This window comes from Camellia sinensis, chromosome 10 (genome assembly GCF_055761805.1).
Source record: "Camellia sinensis isolate YWXY chromosome 10, ASM5576180v1, whole genome shotgun sequence".
NCBI lineage: Eukaryota > Viridiplantae > Streptophyta > Magnoliopsida > Ericales > Theaceae > Camellia > Camellia sinensis.
In genome coordinates this window covers 94772378-94794610 of record NC_138970.1, presented here as the reverse complement: position 1 = coordinate 94794610, position 22233 = coordinate 94772378, and the positions used below count along the sequence as shown (strand labels likewise).

General features: G+C 35.8%; 1 protein-coding gene across 1 annotated transcript; it reads right to left on the bottom strand.

The window, feature by feature from the left end:
- Window positions 1-2233: 2233 nt before the first annotated feature.
- On the bottom strand, window positions 2234-7618 carry LOC114278501 (uncharacterized protein At5g64816). Its single transcript, XM_028220566.2, has 2 exons — window positions 7413-7618; window positions 2234-2812 (listed from the first exon to the last, which is right to left on the bottom strand). Exons 1-2 carry the CDS (start codon window positions 7591-7593, stop codon window positions 2406-2408), a joined length of 588 nt encoding a protein of 195 aa, XP_028076367.2. The 5' UTR covers window positions 7594-7618; the 3' UTR covers window positions 2234-2405.
- Between the last annotated feature and the right edge of the window lie 14615 nt (window positions 7619-22233).

Genomic DNA, 22233 nt, shown 5'->3' with positions numbered 1-22233 from the left:
GAGGGTGTAAAGAGGTAAAGTAGTGGTGTAAGTAGAATCACTCTTTTTTTAATTAGATTATTAAATTCACATAAAAATTGAAGGGTAAACTATTAATAGGTCATAATAGTTGAATTTAATTTTCATTGAGTCCTATTGAAAATAAGTTCTAGTACAATCGCTGCTAAAAATTAAATTTTTTATGACTATTTTTTGCATATGTCGTTAAAAATTGACAATTAATGACTATCTTTTATCACGATTTTTATAAATTGTCGCTAAAACTTATAATTAGTGATGTTTTTTTTGTGACAAAATTTTCAAATTGTTGCTTAAAGTTGAAAATTAATAACATTTTTTTGGTGACGATTTGTTTAAACAGTACCTAATACTTATAATTAATGATATTTTTTGTGACAAAAATTTCAAACTGTTCCAGAAAATTAATAATTGGGGACTTTTTTTAATAGTGTTTGATGAAAAACGCCATTAATTCTTGCCGGACCTATTGGACAATAAGTCCATCTATTATGACCTACACATAAGTCACTCAAAATTAAAAGAAATTTGTGAATAATTTGTGTAAAATTAAAGATTAGTGAAGAAAGATTTAAAAAAAAGATAAGTTTATAGTGTTTGGTTTAGTTTACTTTTTTCAAAGTTTTGTATTGAATTTTTTGGTTTTCATGTTTTTTTTTTTTTTGTCTTTGACACTTTTTTTTTAATAACCCTTTTTATTTTCTTTTTAAATTCACTTAATTTAGTACTTTTAACTTTTAATTTTACTTTTAGATTTAAATTCACTTAGTCTAAATACACTTAGAAAATAATTTGTTGTGTATTCTTTTTGGAAAAAAAAGTTATTAATATTAAACAAAAAATATAATAATAAAAAATAGTACATGTTTGAATTTATAAAAAATTTCACCAATATTTTACTTTTTAATTCTATTTAGATTATTAAATATTAGATTTTCATGTAAAAGTATAATTTAAATATAAAATAGAAAGAAATTCCAGTATCTTTAATCACCAAAACTGAGAAAATATGAAAAATAAAAAACTGAAAAACATATTTAAAAAATAAAACCAATGAAAGTGGTTCTTATTTGGAAATTTGACATCATACCTAAGTTATTAAAGTATCGTGAGAAATATTACAATTCATAAAATATAATTTAAATAAAAAGAAAGTATATGAAGAAAACCTGCGAATTTTTGAGATGCAGCACAAATCTCTATTTTAAAAACACATGCGCTTTCTTCTATCTAGATTCAAACGAATTCATACAATTTAAGATTCAACCAAAATTATTCGCAATGATTTGATCTATGATGGACAATTGTAAATATTATGTATATCAGTATAAAAGCAAACACAGAAAAAAAGAAAGAGTAATTGTTTTTTATTGTTCAATCATCATCAATGTAAATAATAGGGAGACGATTTTTTTTATATATATTTTTTATAAGAAGGAAGACAAATTGTTTATATTTATATATAAGAAGGAAGACAAATTATTTATATTTATATAGGACTCAGATGTACCGTTTTTAAGTCTGTTGTTTGGTTTCAGGCAGTTCTAGCTTGTAACATCTGTAACAATTTCTGGTCACAACATTTCAATGAAGCTTCACGAAATTGTACAATAAACTATTGTTAAGATCAAAATTTTACCCAAAAACACAAGAATCTGCTACAATTAGACTGATCTAATATGGTTTTGGCAGGCTTGGCTTCATTTAATGTTTGTGTTTGGATCATAATTTTGGATTGAAATTTGAAAAGGAAAAGAAAAAAAGAGAGAAATATGAATGAAATATAATTTAAATATTTTCTCCGTTTCCCTTGCCTTTCTTTTTCCTTTCCAAATGATTACCCAAATCCATGATCCAGTACAACCTTAATCTCCCCATGAACTGTTAGTTTTAAAATGCTTTGAGAGAGAGAGAGAGAGAGAGAGCTAAAATGGTCAATAATTGAGAATGTTTAGGTATAGTATTGAAATTCAGTACTGAGATCAGCATCATCATCTACTGGGACATGAAGGGAAACCAGAGAGATACTCTCAAGGCACCTCAAATTTGCACACAAGGAAGAATCAAGCATACAGATACTCTGATGCAAGTAGAAATAATGAAATAGCAGTGAAAGACCAAAAAATTGATGCATGGAATACCCTTAGCACATGCCAAACAGTAAAGAGTAGCACAAATCAAGATTACAGAAACAGAAACATGACAAGTTGACCCAGAGAGAAGCAATCTGTCGCGAGAATCATGAAATTAATATGTAGCTCAACGCTAGCTTGCAAAAGAACACAACAATCCAAGTCTGGTTTTGAAAACGGGATAAAGACCATACTTTTAACAGCATGTTCCACAAAAACAACAGTTTAAGTTGGCCAAAAAAACAAAAAAACTCACTAAGAAGCACGAGAGGCAGAGAGTTTAAGGCATTCACTCTGACATCTCCGAAGACAAATGTCATTCCAATTGGGCACTTGATGTTGGTTGACACAGACAGTGCGAGCACAAGCATCAGAGCAGGCATCGAGCTCAGACACACCACAAACAGTAACACAAGTATCAGGGATTGGATCTTTGGAGAAGGACCCAACCTTCTTGAGCATTCTCTTGGATGTACAGACCCTCTCACAGACAAATATATCATCAGAAGTCTTCTCTCTTCCACGAGCACCCTTTATTCTCTGCTCCTCAGTACGCCTTCTCTTAATTCTAAAGGTTTGCCCTGCAACAATCGCTGGAATAGCAGCCCCCAACAGGGACCACCATACTTCCACCATTACTCTTCCTCTTTTCCTTCTGCAATCTAGAATGGAAAAATAAATAAATAATAATAATTAATTAATTAATACATAAACTTATTTGTTTATCTGCTATCATTTACAAAACTTACTACACGGAATTAGGCATTTTCATTCAGCACAAATACAGGTTACAAAGGCAAGAAGTGGCAAGACATGTCTCCTACAAGGGGAAAAAGAAAAACACAAAACCACACTATTTCCGACAAAAAAAGTTTCAAATGTTGTACAACACAATTTAGGCGGGGGAGGAGTTAGGATTTTTGTCAGCAGGAGCAAAACCTTACATAGAACTGTAAACAAAATTTTTCCTTATTTGATATTACACTCCAAAATTCTACCAAATCAATCAAAGCAAATCAACAACATACACAACAAAACAGATAGACGGAAATCAAAAGAAAAATAAAAGAAGACAAATAAATTCGCAATCCCTTTTTTTTCGTAATTGCAGTCCAAATTTTGTCGTGTGCATGCATTGAAAATTGTATTATGTATAATTTTTTATACTATAGACAAAATATGAAGTGTGTTTATTTATAAAAAAGTGAGTGCGCAAATAACACTTCCCTAAAATAAGTGGGGAAGTTAAATAAAGTATCAAAGAAGAAAATTGAAAAAATAATTAAAATCAAAGGTAAAAATAATAATTTTAAAATTTAATGAAAAAATCAATAAACAAATCCTAAAACCGTGGGTGAAAAAGGGAGTTTCTAAAATTCAGTGCGAGCAATTTTAAAATATCATTGGGGCAACTTTGGAAATAAATTCTAAAACTGTGAATAAAAGTGAAGTTTTCCAAACTCAATGGCAGCAATTGCCCCCACTTGCCCCAAGGTAAATCCACCCACGAGTCTAAGTTTCTACTGATCAACGAAAACAACATCAGCAAAGAGGTGCATCATGCCGCTAAATGGGACTACTTATCATTGACAGCGAAATATTTTAGATTATGTCCCCAAATACTTTGCAAACCTTAGCAACAAATAAGGACATCCAGCCTAGTTCAGGCGAATTGTCACTCTAAAAGTCCCCTAGAATTTTGTAATACTATTAGTTTAAAATTACTTAGACAACACCAGGTAACTTTTTCAAACATTACACTATTTCAGGTCTGTGTCAATAACAATACCACAGTTCTTCAAAACACTGTTACATGCCTAAGTTATTACATGGGACACCAGATTCCAAGTTAACAAGCTGGAGCTATGTTGCATAGACAACACCGGGCAAGAAACCACAAGTTTGAAATAATGCATTTGCAAAACACAGATCAATGAAATAGCATATGTTTTGTATGCAAGAATATGTATAGGGCTATATACTCAATGGAGAGTAATCATTATCACTTCTCCCTAATTCACAGCCCCACTTCTTTGAACGAAACCTGCACTGTGTCAAGGGAATTAGTTTTAAATATATATTATATCCAACTTTTTTACATTTTTTTACGAAAACCCTCTTTCAATGTTTCTATACTAGGTACTTTTCTTTCTACTAAATGAAAGCAATGTCACAATGTCAAAGCGTAGCGATTGTGTTTGTGTCCAACAAGTATGGTGGACACAAACCTTGCTTAGCTTCAAGTAGCACATGATTGAATTTAGTTTATGTATTTGCACAACAAGTTTACAATCTAAAAAAGCCACACTCGTACTGACTAAAACTCAACTCTTGGGGGGATTTTTTTTCAATAAACGAAATAAGCACAAATTAAAAAGGATCCACGTTCTGCCATTCTTTAGCATCATCGACAAGTGCATAAGCTTTTTATTTAAGCATGCAACAAGTACATATTTCCAATAACCGTTTCAAAATTTACTTTTTCAAACAACAGAGCATCACTGGAAATCAAACCCATATCAGATACCATAAAAAATATTGAGCAAAACTCAAGTCTAATAATACAAGAATCTATTTTACAAAATCAAGATCTGCTTCTCCATCGCTGTAGTTCTTTAAATTTTAAATCCCCATATAGAAGGATTAACCAAAACGCCAGTCCTCATGAATTATACAAGTACTAATTTAATACAATCATAAACTCAACAATTTTAAGTGAGCATATTCATATCCATAACACTTGTAGATACATAAATAAGTGGGCATGTATATCTCTATATCTAAAAACATTAAAAGCATTAGTCCAAATATTCCACAATTTAGGCACATAAGGGTCCATAAATACAACCTCAACAACATCAAACCCAAAATACCCAGATTAATTGGAAAAATTAATAAACCCTAAAACTACGAGGTCCACTATTATCAAACAAATCACGCATTGACTAGAAATTAATCAAAAAAAATTTACTACACTTATTGTTGTGAATAGTAAGTTTAAACAATCATTATAAAATAAAAGAACTACCAAGATAAGGGCAAAGAGAGAGACCCTAGGAGGAGGAGGAGTGCAGATCTCTTGCCTATACCAGCAACTCCAACACTAATAGGTACCAATTTTGCCAAGCAAAAGTATAAACACTCTATTTTGCATATAGTGTGTACTCAAACAAGATTCTTCACTTTCGCTAGCCATTCAAACTAATTTAACCAATTTTCAAAAGAAGAATGCTATATACATAAAATAAAATTTAAAAAAAAAAAATGCTACATTTTGCATGGCATGACAAACATAGCTGCGGACATGGCAGTAAAACTTTTTTTTATCTTTGACACAAGAACTTCAATGATCATCATTTTAATCACAAATTTGCATTCTGGGCAATAAAGTTTAGAATAACAGTTTCACCCATTGCAACCCATGAAGTCTCCATCCATGACATGCATTTCACCCATTCCTCTTACACCTATTGAAGAGTAATACTAAGCATTAACTTAAATGGCCTTTTATATGAACCATCAACAAATTAACAATTTGTATAAGAAACACAAGGCCTACCCAAATCTTCCATACACAAAAATATCATGCTTAGATAGAAAAAGCAAAAAGGGAGTGAGAAATCATTAAATAGAAAGAGAGATAAATTAAAGGGAAAAACATTATTAACAGAAACAATGCTGGATACCCAGACAACCTACCTATTAAACACAATGAGATTTAATCAAAGGATTCATGGCTGGTTTAAATACCTAATTATGAATCATGAGTGGTTGAATTTTGAACAGGGGAAGAGAGGGGTTTTTGGGTGAGAGTGAGAGAGAGAGAGAGAGAGAGACCTAAATGAGTTGCAGAAGCTTGAAGATGATGCAAATGGTGGGGAAGTTCGAGACCAACTCCACCACACTGTACTACTCCTTGGCAAGTATAAAATATCATACATAATTTTGATAAATTCTTGCATGTCTGAATAAAGAATTGCTTCATGTGAAAGATGTAACTAGACAAAATCATATACATAACTACATTTTTTTTGCATTTCTCTTTCCTTCAGCCTTGCATTCTTTACAACAGTAAAAATGGTTGTGTTCAATGCTAGATCAATCATAGCGCATATATATATACCACATAGCGTTTCCTTCTTCTTCGTCTCTCTTATTTCTAAAAACTAAAAAGTAAAGGTTGGATGCTACAGATGGTCATCTGATTTCTAAGAGTGCCTGACACTGCTACTTCTAAGTTTCCACCAAGGGTCCTTGAAACATATTTCCAAACCATGCACACACCTAGGAAGTTTTGATGTGTCTGTGATTGTCCAAGAAGTGTCAGTTTCCCACGTGTTTGACATGGACAACGCTCATCCATTTTAAGTGTTTGTCCTACCTAGGTCACAATACTTACATAGATACATATCACAATCATCAAAGTGAAAAACGATTTATGGAGTGAGAAGCAGAGCATATACCAGTTACCCAAACAAAGAAGTACAATAATTGGGGGGGGGGGGGGGGGGGGCACTGATCAACCTTACTTTTAAGTACATCAAGTACTATAAGATCAATAATTATCTGCATAATACCCCCATAGTTTAATCAATCCTTTTTATAAGTCTCTATATATCATTGGCTATTGATACATAGATTAACATCAGCAGCATGCCTAAAATACCTACACGCCTAATCAAGCATGTCCTCACACAAGCTTGAATTATTGAGCAATCAAGTTCAAAACATGGGATGCTTATCTAGGAAAATAAGCTCAAACTGTTCACACATAACTAGAAAATTGCTAAAGGTAATGCATCAAAATATCCATTCATTTCTCACTTTCCACAATTCCCAGAAAATTGCTAAAGGTAATGCATCCCAAACCACTGTAATTTTCTTTCTCATAGGAAAAAATGCCACCACAAGAGTAATTGTTAGAAACATAAACAGATTTCAATAAACAAAAAAAAAATTACAGTCTCATATCAGTTACATGAGTACAAAATTCAATTACCCACGCATCAGATTTCACACACTCAAACCAAATTTCAAGTATATATATATATATATGTGGAATCAAAACAACTATCAAAGCAAACAAACATAAAAAACCTAAACCTATTCAAATCATATTTTCCTAATTTTATAAACCAACCTGCTGAGCTCACAAAGGTGAAAGGGGCAGTTTCGAAGAAGGGGATTTCAGTCTAGGGTTTCATAGAATGGAGATAGAGAAAGGGAGAGAAACAAGTTGCACAGAGAGAGAGAGAGACATACCTTGAGGCGAAGTCGAGGGCACGTTGTGTTCGCGGGTTAGTCTTCGAGGGCGAAGAATAGCCACGGAGTCGTGTCTGAAGAGAGCTCCGGAGTCGTGCCTGAAGAGGGCGAATAGGAGCTTCGGAGTCGTCTGAAAAATAAGGGTTCTGGGAAAACAAAGTGAAGACGGTTTGTGGAACATCCAACAATCGGTAAGAATAATGTTTTGTGTACTAATTAAGTGTATTAATTCGTGTGTATATGAAGAGGTATAATTTAAGAGATTTTTTAGATTTGTAAAGTGATTAATAAGGAAGATTAATAATAACATTATAATTAGTATTGATATATTAGTTAGTATATTAATTCGTGCATGCAGTATCACCGAATTTATAAAAATTTATAAATATCTAATGGTTTAAAATAAGGGTATGGCTTCTGTTCAGTCCGGGATTAGATTGGACTGTGTTGTTGGGTTCGTGGGGGTCCATCACGGGTTCTATTTTGATAATCTGAACCGTTCAATATGTAGAAATCGTCGAGTACTATATGCTTGTAAAAAATCACGTTGATCGGATATCGATAGCTATGTGATCAAAACAGTTTTTTGTCAACCGTTAATTTGTTCACCGTCCAATTTTTTTAATACGAAACTGATTTAATCATATAACTATCGATATTCGATCAGCGTGAGCATATAGTACTCAACGAGTTCTACACATTAACGGTTCAGATTATCAAAACGGGACCCATGGTAGGCCCACACGGGCCCAACAGCACGGTCCAGTCCGATCCTAGACTGGACAGAAGCCATACCCTTAAAATAAATATGTACATGATGTGCACTATTTAATGAGGTGCACATTTTAACAGCTCCCTTAACAGAAACAATAGTCGATATCCAGACAAGAAGATTCTTTTCAGAAACCCTAATAGCGAAATCACCTACTTATAAAATACAATGAAACTTAATCAAAGGATTCAGGCTTAAATACTTAATTATGAATTATGGGTGGTTGAATTTTGAACAGGGGAAGATAACGGTTTTTTTTAGGGAGAGAGAGAGAGAGAGAGAATGAGTTGTAGAAGCTTGGGAGTGTTTGAGACCAACTTCACCACACTACACTATTCCTAGAGATTTTGAACCTAACTCAAGAAAAGCATTTTTGGTTCTCGCTCTCTCTCTCTCTCTCTCTGAAGGGTGTAAATTTGGCCCAGTTTGGCTCATGTTGAATCTCGCGGGCTTGCATCAAAATTCGGATCGAGCCAAACTAGGCTGGCTCATGAGGCAGAAAATTAGGCCCAAACCTAGAAGTATTTAGGGCTTGGGTGGACCGATGGGCCTGGGCTCAAGCTTGGAGGGCCTAAACATTTTTTAAAATTTTTTTCTATCAAAATTTTATTATTTTCCACTAAAATAGACACTGGACATCGGCGCAAACCAGGCCGAGCTTTAAAATGATGGCCCAAGCCTAGGCTCAGGGTCTCGGCTGGGCTCAAGCCAGGGCCTAAACAGGTCGGGCCCACCATGGGCTGCAAACAAGTTTCGAGTTGTCCACGAACCGGTCCAGGCTTTAATAAAAAAATAAAAAAAGGAATTTCCTTCATTAAAACGACGTCATTTTGGTAACCGTAAATAATCAAATCTCAACCTTCTACGCCGAAAAGTGGGATAAGCGGCGCTTCTTTCTCACTTGACTCCACGATCAGTCCACACTAATCATTGAAGGAAGCGCCGCCTGTTCCACTTTCAACGTGGATGGTTGAGATTTGATTATTTGCCTTTACTAAAACGATGTCATTTTAATTTTTATTATATTTTATTTTTTTATTAAAACCTAACCCGGCCCGTGGGCGGCTCGAAACCCGTCAATGTTGTAACAACCCAAAAATTTAAGTTGTTCATTAAATTTTATACTAATATTATGGTTGTATGTGATAATATATTATTAAATAAATAATAATAAATACAGAATCTAATTTGGTATTGGATTATCAAATATGAGATTAATTAGGGATTATTATTTGGAGCCAAATTAACATAAATATGAAATTATAATACTAGTTGGGCTAAATTAAAGTTAAAGATAGTAAATAAATAAATATAAAAGTAAGAGTAAATAAATAATAATAATAATAATGATGGATGTGGTAGTAAAATAAATAATTAATTTTCTGTTAGTATACGATAGAGTGTGATTTAATTAGGGATTAATTTATTTATATAATTATATTAGAAAATTGAGTCAAAATGTAATTATCTTAAATATTTATTAAGATAAGTATAAATCTTGTGAGTTATGAGCAAATTTTCGAGCTGCCACGTGTTGGCCGAATGATGCTTTACCTCCCTATAAATAGGGATGAGTTGATCACTCTGTGGGAAAGAAAAGGAAGAAAGAGAGAAGGAGAAAAGAAAAGGAAATAGAGAAGAAAAGGAGAACGAAGGAACATCCATGAGAAAATAGTAAAAATAAGAAGAAAATAATAAGGGTCAGTATTAAGATGAATTATATTATATCTTGAGTTACCATAATATATTTTACGTATATTTTGACTTATCATAATTTATTTTATACAAATTGTATTTTATTAGTTATATTAATATAAGTTATATTTTATAAATATTTCAGTTAGGTGGATTAATTTATGAACTCTATTTGTTTAAAATGAAACACATGGATATGTTTGTTTAACTTTTAAAGAATATTTGACAATAACCTTATAAACAATTATGTTTTGTAAGTACCATCATGGGAGTCTCACGCCTTGGAGGCCTTAAATAACCATTAGTCTCTGTTTGGTCACTTTGTGACCCTCTCACTACAACATTTTCTTAGTTTAGTGACATTTGAAAGTGCCACAAAACTATTCTTCTAATGACATCTTTTGGTCTTGTGGCATTTTGAACAAGTGCCACTTCTATCGGTGTCACGGTAGATACGAGTGTCACGGTAGATAATTGCAAGTGCCACTACACCATCATGGCTGAAAAACTTTCAATAACATTTTAATGTCATGATAGATATTATTTGTGGCACTATCAAGCGCCATTAAAAAAAGAGTTAGTGACACTCGTAAGTGTCATTACACCATCAAGACTAAAACCTTTCAGTGACACTTTAATGTCATGGTAGGCACTATTCGTAACGCTATCAAGTGTCATTCATGACGATAATTCGTTGTAGAACAATTTGATCCGCTCTTGCGGAGACTCGAACCGCCAACCTTCTGCACCATAAACCTTATACACCACACTCTTCCCACTACACCTCTATAGCACCACATGATTATATATGCAACATATATTATTTATATAGTACATATATCTATATTAATATAAAAGTATATGTATAAACATAATTATTTTATTGAACATAATTTATGTAAAATAAACTATTTACTGCCAAAATAAAAAAAAAGACCACTTTTGGCGACTAAAAATTTTAGTCGCCAATTCTTTACTTTTGGCTACTAATTATTTTTTAGTTGCTAAAAAACTTAACTTTTGTCGACCAAAATCGGATTTGGTCACCGAAGATGCACTTTCAGTTACCAAAATTTTGGTCACCAAAAAATTTTATTTCTGCCTTAAGATTTTAGTTCTCCTGCGCTAAAAATGACCATTTTACTTTTGGCTACTAAAATTTTTTTTGGCACCAAAAAGCTTTACTTTTAGCTACTAAAATTTTTTTAGTCGGTAAAACCCATATAATCAGCGACCAAACTTATTTTTAGTCTCCAATTGTAGACTTTTGGCTACTAAATTTTTTTAGTCGCCAAAAAGCTTAACTTTGGGCTACTAAAAATTTTTTAGTCACTAAAACTCATATAATCAGTGACCAAACTTAGTTTTAGTTGCCAATTGCAGACTTTTGGCTGCTAAAATTGTTTAATCACCAAAAAGCTTTACTTTTGGCAACTAATGCTGTTTTGGTCGCTGAAAGTATAGCTTTCAGCGACCAAATTTTTTTTGTTAGGAAATTTAGTTGCCGAATATGCTTTTTCCTGTAGTGTATATTGAGTTTAATTCATTTATTTTTAATCATTTACTGCATTTTAAAAATTTAGAAAATATATTGACATTTTTTATTTTTTCAAAAATTTCATTATAAGCTTGGAAAGTTTTTGGCTTAGTGACATTTCTTAAAATGCTATAAAATATTTGTTTATGACACTTTTTACCTAAGTGCCATAAAAAGTAATTTGCACCTACCTAGTGTCCTGACATTTTTTAAAAAATGCCATTGCAAATATTCATAAAAAGTTTTTGTAGTGACATTTTTGTTGTAGTGAAGTGACACTTTTTTTAATTGAAATGCCACTAGAGCCTTGTATGTATGTGGCTCTATGACATTTTTCTAAAAAATGCCACCAAATATTCTTTTTGTGACATTTTTTAAGAACATGCCACTAGTATGGTGTCACTAAAATATGTTTTTGTTGTAGTGTTGTGACACTTGTTCATTGAAATGTCACTAGAGCCTTTTATGTTTGTCGTTTTGTGGCATTTTTCAAGAACGTGCCACTAAATATCATTTTTGTGGCATTTTCAAAAAATATGCCACTAGTGTAGTGCCACTAAAGTATGTTTTTGTTCTAATTTTGTGACACTTGTTCATTGAAATGTCACTAGAGCCTTTTATGTTTGTCGTTTTGTGGCATTTTTCAAAAACGTGCTACTAAATATCATTTTTTGTGGTATTTTCTAAAAATATGCCACTATTGTAGTGCCACTAAAGTATGTTTTTGTTGTAGTGTCTGTTGTCATGGATCCATTGACCCTCTGAATTTCTAGTATGGAGCAAAGTGTTGTACGAAGCTAAGTGCTACACTATTGTGAGAGCCACCTCTAGAGTTCGTACGAGTCACCTCTTGAATCCCTGCATCTGTTCTGTACCATGGTTATGGTTATTTATGTACATAATCCCAGTTTTGCCACTTATATGGTTATTTGTTCATACTAAGTTATCTTAAATATTTTAGTTACATAACTATCCATGGTTATTTTGTATCTCTTATACTCTTGGTATAATATTTCTCACTCTGCCATGTGCTTATAGCTGTTTACCAATTTTCAGGAACCAATGCAATTCAGAAATAGCTTTTGAAAAGTCTTAGATACGGGGCTGCGAAATAGATACACACAACACTTTTATGATATTTTTATATGTAAATATCGGCATTTTTTGTCAATAAATTTTATAATAAAAATAGAAGTTTCGATGATTATTTTGGTACCCTCATTTAAATATTATTTCCGCTCACGTTTATTTATTTGTTCAAGAATTGGCCGGAGATAATTTCAGTTACTGGCCATCACGATGCTTAATCCTTGGATATGGAGAGTGGGTCGTGACAAGCATCCCGGGGTAGGCCCAGCCTGTTTAGTCCTGTTTGGGCCCAGGCCCAAGCCCAGCCTGAAACCTAGGGCCTGGGCCATCATTTAAAAGCCTGGCCCTGACCCGCGTTTGCTCGGCCCATGGTCCAGCCTATTGACCCGCTTAAGGCCCAGTCTAAAGTTTGGCCCATCCGAGGCCCAGTGTCTTTTTTAGTGGAAAATAATAAATTTTGATGGAAAAAAAATATGCAAGCCCGTCCAAGCTCGGCCCAAGCCCGAGCCCAGGCCCATCGACCCGACCCAAGACCTGAATACCCTTGAGTCTGGGCCTAATTTTCTTGCACATAGGCCAGTCCGGCCCGGCCCAAATTTTGGTGGGAGCCCACAAGGCTTGACATAGGCCGGGCTGGACGAAATTTACACCATTCAGAGAGAGAACCAAAAATGCTTTTCTTGGATCGGGTTCAAAATCCCTAGGAATAATATACTATGATGGAGTTGGTCTCGAACTTCCCTAAGCTTCTGCAACTCATTCAAGTCTCTCTCTGTGTCTCCCAAACTGCTCTCTTCCCTTATTCAAAATTCAACCACCCATGATTCATAATTAGGTATTTAAGCTAGCCATGAATCCTTTGATTAAATCTCATTGTGTTTAATAAGTAGGTGGTTTCGCTATTAGAGTTTTTGAAAAGAACCTTCTTGTCTGGATATCGACTATTGTTTCTATTAATAATGTTTTTCTCCTCAATTTATCTCTATTTCTATTTAATGATTTCTTACTCCCTTTTTGCTTTTTCTATTTAAGCATGATATTTTTGTGTATGGAAGATTTAGGTAGGCCTTGTGTTTCTTATACAAACTGTTAATTTGTAGATAGTTCATATAAAAGACATTTAAGTTCAGTCCTTAACTTCACGATCACTCCACACTAATCATTAAAGGAAGCGCCACTTGTCCCCCTTTTGGCATGGATGGCTGAGATTTGACTTCACCAAAATGACATTGTTTTAATGAAAGAAATTCCTTTCTTTATTATTTTTATTAAAGTCCGGTCCGACCTGTGGGCAACCCAAAACCCACCCGCAGCATGGGGTGAGCCCGACCTGTTTAGGCCCGTTCCCAAGCCCAACCGAGACCCTGGGCCTAGGCTTTCATTTTAAAGTCCAGCTCGACCCGTCTGGCCTGGCCCGAGGTCAGCCCATTGGCCCACTTAAGGACAACTCAAGGCTCAGCCAAAAGCATGGTCCGTTCGAGGCCCAGTGTCTTTTTTAGTAGAAACTAAAAAAAAATTGGTAAAAAAAATTTAAAAAAACAAAAGAAAATATTCAGGCCTGCCCAAGTCCAAGCCCATCGGCCCCGCCTGCCCAAGGCCCGAATACCTCTGGTGTTACGACCCAATCCTGCCCCTAAAAGTTTAAGACATGACCGACCTACACTTAGGCCTCCAAACAAAATTTCCAACAATATTTTATTCACTAACGGGGCCTAAAACGGAAGCAATTAAATAATAGAATGTATGTCAGGATCATTCAGATTCATATCTAAGTGTACAGGTCAAACAAAGACAAAGACAAATCCAAATCATGTGTATATACAAATAGTTAATAACCCAAAAGTTGCATAATCAGAAGATGTTTAACAAAAGCCACCGAGAACTTAACAAAAAATGTGGCATGAAAAGGACTCCTTAAAAGGTAAAAAACTCCAACTTTGGCCTTAACAAAATAAGTCCTCAAAAGATGCTTGAAGTTGACCTAGGGCTGGCCTCCAAGCTGACCACCTACAAAAAATACATGAATACGAAACGAGCCAGGCTTAGTGAATAATAATAATGTATGAAAACATATAAATGAGCATGTGTCTTGCAGAACATGTACGTAATGCATGTATGTTCTTTTTATCAACACATTTCGAAATAGCCTCAGGCCCAATAATAACAGAATGGCCTCAGGCCTAATAATAACAAAACGACCTTGGGCCCAATAATAATAGAACGACCTCGGGCCCAATAATAACAAAACGGCCTTAGGCCCAATTCATATACCATTGTGATCCAGTGTGATATCATCTTCTATAAAACAATGCATTATTAACATATAAGCATAGTATATCAAAGCATAACATATCGTTACACTACTATTACTCACAGTGATCCGATCGTGCAATGATTTCTTCTAGCGAGTGACCTACACATCACACACAGAAATTGATACGTAATGCATTCTTTTCTTCATTTCTTGTCTTCCTCATTCTTTCATTTCGTTCACTTTCTGTTCAGTTTTAAGTATTTCGAAGGGATAAAAGATACGTATTAAGATGTTCAAAAGGTCAAAAAGAGTATCAGAAAACAATAGAAATTTTTCCCACTTCTCGCACATGTGGAGGTCCCTCACCGCACGTGCGGAGAGGTCTGCCGCATGTGCGGCCCCGCACATGCTTTTATTTCAAAATGCCAACCTTTGCCTCTCTTGTTTTCCAAACGTGCGGCTGTGAGCCTCGCACGTGCGGTTCTGGCTTTGTTTGTGCAGTCCAAAAATCTAACAATTCAAGATTACTAAGGCATTTCTATGGCACAAATCAAGCACTACAACTTCAAAATTATAACATATGAACACAATACATGTGAATCTCAAGCTTAGATAGATACCTACTTCCTTTTATTTGACATATCAAACCTTACTCCTCATATTTCCTTCATTACTTCGTCTTTTATATATATATATATATATATATACATATATACACATATATACATGAACTCAAGGCATGCAAGAGAGGAGATTAAATAACAATTTCACATAATCTAACTCAAATCAAACTCAAAATGAAGGAATTAATTCATAAAGCAAACAAAATGTAAAGACCACATGTTCACTTTCATGAGATTTGTTTAGTCAAGTTCATAACTCATAAACCCTAATTCCATGAGTGCCAAAGCTTCATTTAAGTCATGATTCTAAACAATTAGGGAACAATAAAGAGTATCTTGATGAGTTAAACATACCTTGAGCTAAATTCCTTGAATCTCTTCTTCGATTCTTCAATCTCTAAACCCTAGGTTGAGTTCTCTTTCCCCTCTCCTCTTTTCTCTTCTTTCCTTTTCTAAAGCTCCTCCCAGGAGGTATTTTATGTTTTTGATGGGTCTGAGCCTCAACTAAGACTAGAGTGAGTTAAATTAAGAAAATTATCCAAATAAAGTCAATTAAATCATTACGAATCAAATTTTTACAAAACTTCATATTATGTCTTAAAAATCATGCTCATCATAACTGTAAAGTCAATTTTTGGTTCTCGTGCCTTTAAGGCTTCTAATTTCAATCCAAATGGTGCAATTTCAACAGATGTTCTTATAACCGACAGATATAGTTCCATTAACATGTAATTCATACATTAAAACATGAAATTTCATATCAAACATATAAATACGCATATAATCACACATCTAATAAGAGATTTAAGCATATGAGAGGGCCGGGTTATTACACCTAGGCCTAGGCCTAGGTCTAGGTCTAATTTTCTAGCCCATAGGCCAGCCTAGCCTAGTCTGAATTTTGGCGGGAGCCCGTGAGGCCCAACATAGGCCGGGTTGGGCCAAAGTTACCTTAGAAAGAGAGAGAGAACCAATAATGCTTTCCTTAGGTTGGGTTCAAAATCCCTTGGAACAATATAGTGTAGTGGGGTTGGTCTTGAACTTCCCTTAGCTTCTGTAACTCATTCAGGTCTCTCTCACTCTCTCCTCCAAAACTGCTCTCTTCCCCTGTTCAAAATTTAACAACCCATGATTCATAATTAGGTATTTAAGCCAACCATGAATCCTTTTATTAAATCTCATTGTGTTTAATAAGTATGTGATTTCGCTATTAGGGTTTCTGAAAAGAACCTTTTTGTCAGGGTATCGACCATTGTTTCTGTTAATAATGTTTTGCCCTTAATTTATCTTTCTTTCTATTTAATGATTTCTTACTCCTTTTTTGCTTTTTCTATTTAAGCATGATATTTTTATCTATAGAAGATTTGGGTGAGCCTTGTGTTTCTTATACAAACTGTTAATTCGTTAATAATTCATATAAAAGACCATTTATGTTCAGTCCTTGACTTCTCGATCACTCACACTAATCATTGAAAGAAGCGCGTGCCTAGGGTGGGCCCGACCCGTTTAGGCCCTTTTGGGCTTAGACCCGTGCCTCGCCCAACACTGTGGGCCTAGGCCTGGGCCAACATTTTAAAGCTCTGTCCGGCCGCCTGGCCGGACCTGTAGTCCAGCCCATTGGCCTGCATAAGGCTCGACCCGCCCGAGGTCTTGTGTCATTTTTTGTGGAAAATAATAAAATTTTGGTATAAAAAATTTAAAATATATATATATTCAGGCCCGCCCAAGCCGAAGCCCAAGCCCATCGGCCTACCCAAGGCCTGAATACCCCTGGGCCTAGGCCTAATTTTTGGCCCATGGGCCAACTTGGCACTGCCCGACCTGAATTTTGGCGGGAGCCCACGAGGCCCAACATGGGTTGGGCCGAGCTGGGCCAAATTTACACCATTCAAAGAAAGAGAGAGAACCAAAAATGCTTTTCTTGGGTTAGGGTCAAAATCCCTAAGAATAGTACAGTGTGGTGGAGTTGGTCTCGAACTTCCCAAAGCTTTTGCAACTCGTTGAGGTGTCTCTCTCTCTATCTCTCCCTAAAAACCGCACTCTTTTGAGTTTGCCATGAATCTTTTGATTAAATCTCATTGTGTTTAATAAGTAGGTGATTTCGTTATTAGGGTTTCTGAAAAGAACCTTCTTGTTTGGGTATCGAACATTGTTTCTGTTAATAATGTTTTTTCCCTTAATTTATCTCTCTTTCTATTTAACGATTTATTACTTCCGTTTTGCTTTTTCTATTTAAGCATGATATTTTATGTATGGAAAATTTGGGTAGGCCTTGTGTTTCTTATACAAACTGTTAATTTGTTGATGGTTCATATAAAAGACTATTTAAGTTTAGTCCTTTACTCCACGATCACTCCACACTAATCATTAAAGGAAGCGCTAAATGTCCCACTTTCGGCGTGGATGGCGAGATTTGACTATTTGCCTTCACCAAAACGACGCCATTTTAATGAAAGAAATTCCTTTTTTTATTATTTTTTATTTTTTTTATTAAAGCTCGTCCCAGCCTGTGGATAGCCCGAAACCCGTCCACGGCCCAGGGTGGGCCTGACCCATTTTAGGTCCGTTTGGGCTCGGACCCGATCCCAACCCAAGACTCTAGGCTTAGGCTTGGGCCATCATTTTAAAGCCCGATTTGTGGTTCAGCCCATCGGCCTGCTTAAGGCCCACTCAAGGTGTCACGCCCCCAAACCGCCCCTAGTAGTTTGGTGCCGTGATGGCCAGTAATCCGAGATTACCGAAGGCCGACTTACAAGAGTCACACACAATCAGAGTATAAAATATGGGGCTTACAAGTGCGGAAGCAACATATATATATATACAGAATCTAAATAGCCCATGAGAGCCGTGCTTAAGTCCAATGAAATGACATACATTTTTACAAAGTCTTACAACTTAGATACAATAAGGAAATGAGATACAAAATACATCTTGACCAAAAGGCTTCTCAAGCCGACATATACAAGTGCACATGAAATATAAGCTAAGAAGCATAATCTTCAAAATGGTACAAAATGCTAATCCAAAACACGTCGGCAATGCACCCAAAAACACATCGGCTACACGTCTAGGCCTCATTGCCTTCTTGTTCATCACCTACATATATATAGAGAGGGTGAGCTTGGATACTCAGTGAATGATATTAGAAATAAAGGTTTTGCATGATTGATATCCAAGATTTCTTTCAAAACAATACATAGCATACTTTACAATCAAGGGGGAAATCAAGTTTATTGCCGGCCTTTCAAGTTCCTTGGATGTTATTACATCTACTTAATACAAGGGGGGGGGGTGATGACAATTCCAAGACAAGAGTGCAGTTGCATTATAGTCCCCTGCAGCTAAGGACTTTCAAGACAAGAGTGCAGTTGCATTATAGTCCCCTGCACCTAAGGACTTTCAAGACAAGAGTGCAGTCGCATTATAGTCCCCTGCAACTAAGGACTTTCAAGACAAGAGTGCAGTCGCATTATAGTCCCCTGCAACTAAGGACTTTCAAGAAATGTCATCAAAACAAGATAGTGCTTAATATACAAGTAGGGATAGTCATTCATGCTAGATCAAGTACTTTTCAAAACAAGGCAAGACGAGATTTATGAAAGCAAGTGTAACATAGCTTTATTAAAAATACCACTCACATAGTTCTTCACACGTCGGGGTCGAGACAAGCCCAAGTCCTACAAACACAGGGCAAAGCCTATTGAATGCACTTTCAAACAAGTCTCTTATGTATGCAAATGATCTCGGAAAAGCATGCTGGGCACTAACCAGGTCTAGGCCGAGGTTCCACACCTCCTTGCCGAGGTGTGTCCCCGAGGGCCACATGCAAGGAAAAAAGGTCGGGAACTCTGGGTTTCCCTCTGCTGATGAACATGAAGAACATGAGTGTGAAAACATGAAAAAAAATATGAATGTTCAATCACAATCTGTTATCACAAATCTGGGATTTTCATGCTACGAGTTTGAAAACACGGACCTGGGTACCCGTACTTGAAGTTCTTGCGGAAATAAACACAAAAACACGATTCTTTATGCAAGCTTTCGGATCAAAACAAAACTTTTTCTTGAAAAACACATGAATGTCATTTTCTCTTTCTAAAACCGAACTCCAAAACAATGTATGGCTTACAAATCATATCCGATCATGCAATGCAATAACATGAACATAAAGAACATCATGAGCAGATCAAGAATCTAACCTTAGAACACGGATCTAACGGTTCGATCTCTAGGAATCAAGCTTGAAGATCTACTTCTTCACTCTAAAACTCCTTCTTCCTCCTAGAGTTTCTCTCTCTACAAGGCAAGGTTATGATATCAAATGATAGTTTTCTTTACCCGGTTCTGGGGTTAACCCTCTGCTGAGACACGTGGCGGCGACTGGTTGGGTTTTCCCTAAAAAGGTGGCTGACAGACCAGACAAAGCATGGTGGAAAGGTGTTCAACAAGTAAAGCGGTATGGGCTCTCTGACGAGGCGATGACATCGGCTAATAACAAGGCGTATTTAACAAGCTACACGGAATGACACTCCGGCAAGGGGTGACATCGGCTAACAAAAGGACTTCGGTAACTAAGGTGACAATGACCCCGGCTAGGAAGGACAACACTTGACTAAACTGTGCCACATCTTGGCCTAGATGCGCCACACCTCGGTCTAGGTCATACCACTCCAGGGCGAGATCACTGGGGTGCAAGGTAACACCTCGGCTAATGTGTCAAGGCGAGGACGGAGGTCAACAAGGGGTTCCAAGATACTTCTAGACTGAGGATGACCTCGGCTTGGAATGATCTAGGCGTAACGTAACCTAGGCTTGGAACAACATCGGCTAGCATAACTCAGGCAAGGCGTGACCTAAGTTTCACATCAAGGAAGGAACAAGACAAGCACACTACACTTAGACAAATCACAAGGCCTCAAAACAAGGCATGGATCACACTCGCTTAAGCGAAACAAGTCATAAACATACACATGCAAACTTAACAAGCCATAATCATACAGATGTTCATGAACATGACGAAGACATAAAATGTGGGTTCCTACACAAGGCCCGGCCTAAGGTCTGGTTTACCTGAGGCTCGTTGTATTTTTTAGTGGAGAATAATAAAATTTTTGTAGAAAAATGCAAAAAAAAATATTCAGGCCCGCCCAAGCCCTAGTCCAAGCCTAGGCTTATCGGTCCCACCCACTGGCCCACCAAGGATCGAATACCCCTAGGCCTAATTTTCTGGTCCACGAGCCAGCCCAACCCGGCTCGAATTTTGGCAGGAGCCCGCAAGGCCCGACATGGGCTAGGTCGGTCCAAATTTACACCCTTCAGACAGAGAGACAGAGAGAACCAAAAATGCTTTTCTTGGGTTGGGTTCAAAATCCTGCATAATAGTATAGTGTGGTGGAGTTAATCTAGAACTTCCCTAAGCTTCTGCAACTCATTCAGGTTTCTCTCTCTCTCGCTCTCTCTCCCAAAACCGCTCTCTTCCCCTATTCAAAATTCAACCACCCATGATTCATAATTAGGTATTTAAGCTAGCCATGATTCCTTTGATTTAATCTCATTGTGTTTAATAAGTAGGTGATTTCGGTATTAGGGTTTTTGAAAAGAACAATCTTGTCCGGGCATCGACCATTGTTTCTATTGATAATGTTTTTTCCCTTAATTTATCTCTCTTTCTATTTACTGATTTCTTAATCCCTTTTTGCTTTTTCTATTTAAGCATGATATTTTTGTGTGTGGAAGATTTGGGTAGGCCTTGTGCTTCTTATACAAACTGTTAATTTATTGATGGTTTATATAAAAGATCATTTATGTTTAGTCATTGACTCCATGATCACTCCACACTAATCATTGAAGGAAACGCTGCCTATCCCACTTTCGACGTGGATGGCTGAGATTTGACTGTTTGTTTTCACCAAATTGACGTCGTTTTAATGAAGGAAATTCTTTTTTTTATTATTTATTTATTTTTATTAAAGATCGTCACTGTAATGCCCCAAATTTCTAGCCCAAATGATAATACAACAATCATGGCTCTTTTAAGGAAAACCGAATATAAATCTCCAAACTTACATTACATGATACAATAGTTCTTCATGTAACAATACATTAATCAAACAACAAGTAAATAAACAAATAAATACCCCTAAGGGTTTACAAGTTTCCAAGGCTTGAGTCTGGTTACACAAAACGGTTATTCAAACCCACATACATACAACCCTTGGCTTACACACAGAGTCACAGCAAAATGAGAGTCTTGTACTCTCAACACACATTTCCTCACCTTTAGTTAGGCGGCATCACCACATTTTTTCCTGCACAAAAATCCCGTAGGGTGAGCATAAAGCCCAGTAGGAAATCCTTAACAAAGTATATACATTTTATACAAGTCTCAAGAGATGAAATGCACATGCCATGATATGCCCCTTTTTAAAGATAAATCACATTTTCATCTTTTGAAAACCATCATGCTCAATGATGCCATGCAATTTCAATTGTTCAAAACTTAACAATTTATTTCAAGGGCGGTAAATACGACTTTGGTAATTCCTAGGTTGGTGTCTACAAGTAGACTATACGAGTACTACCAATTTGCTATTTTTACCAGCATTGACTGGAAGGCTCGACACCTATAATCTGTCATTCTTACCAGTATTAACTAGAAGGCTCAACACTTATTCAATTTCATCTACACCACTTGTCAAGACTTACCACTGTATTTATCCCAAAACCAATTCATGGAAACTTGTTTCTCAACATTCTTTTCTCAATGCAAGTTTTCAAATCAACTTCAAAGTTTAATGTAATCAAATGAATTGATATGCTAATAACACAAGATGGATATAAATACTTTTATT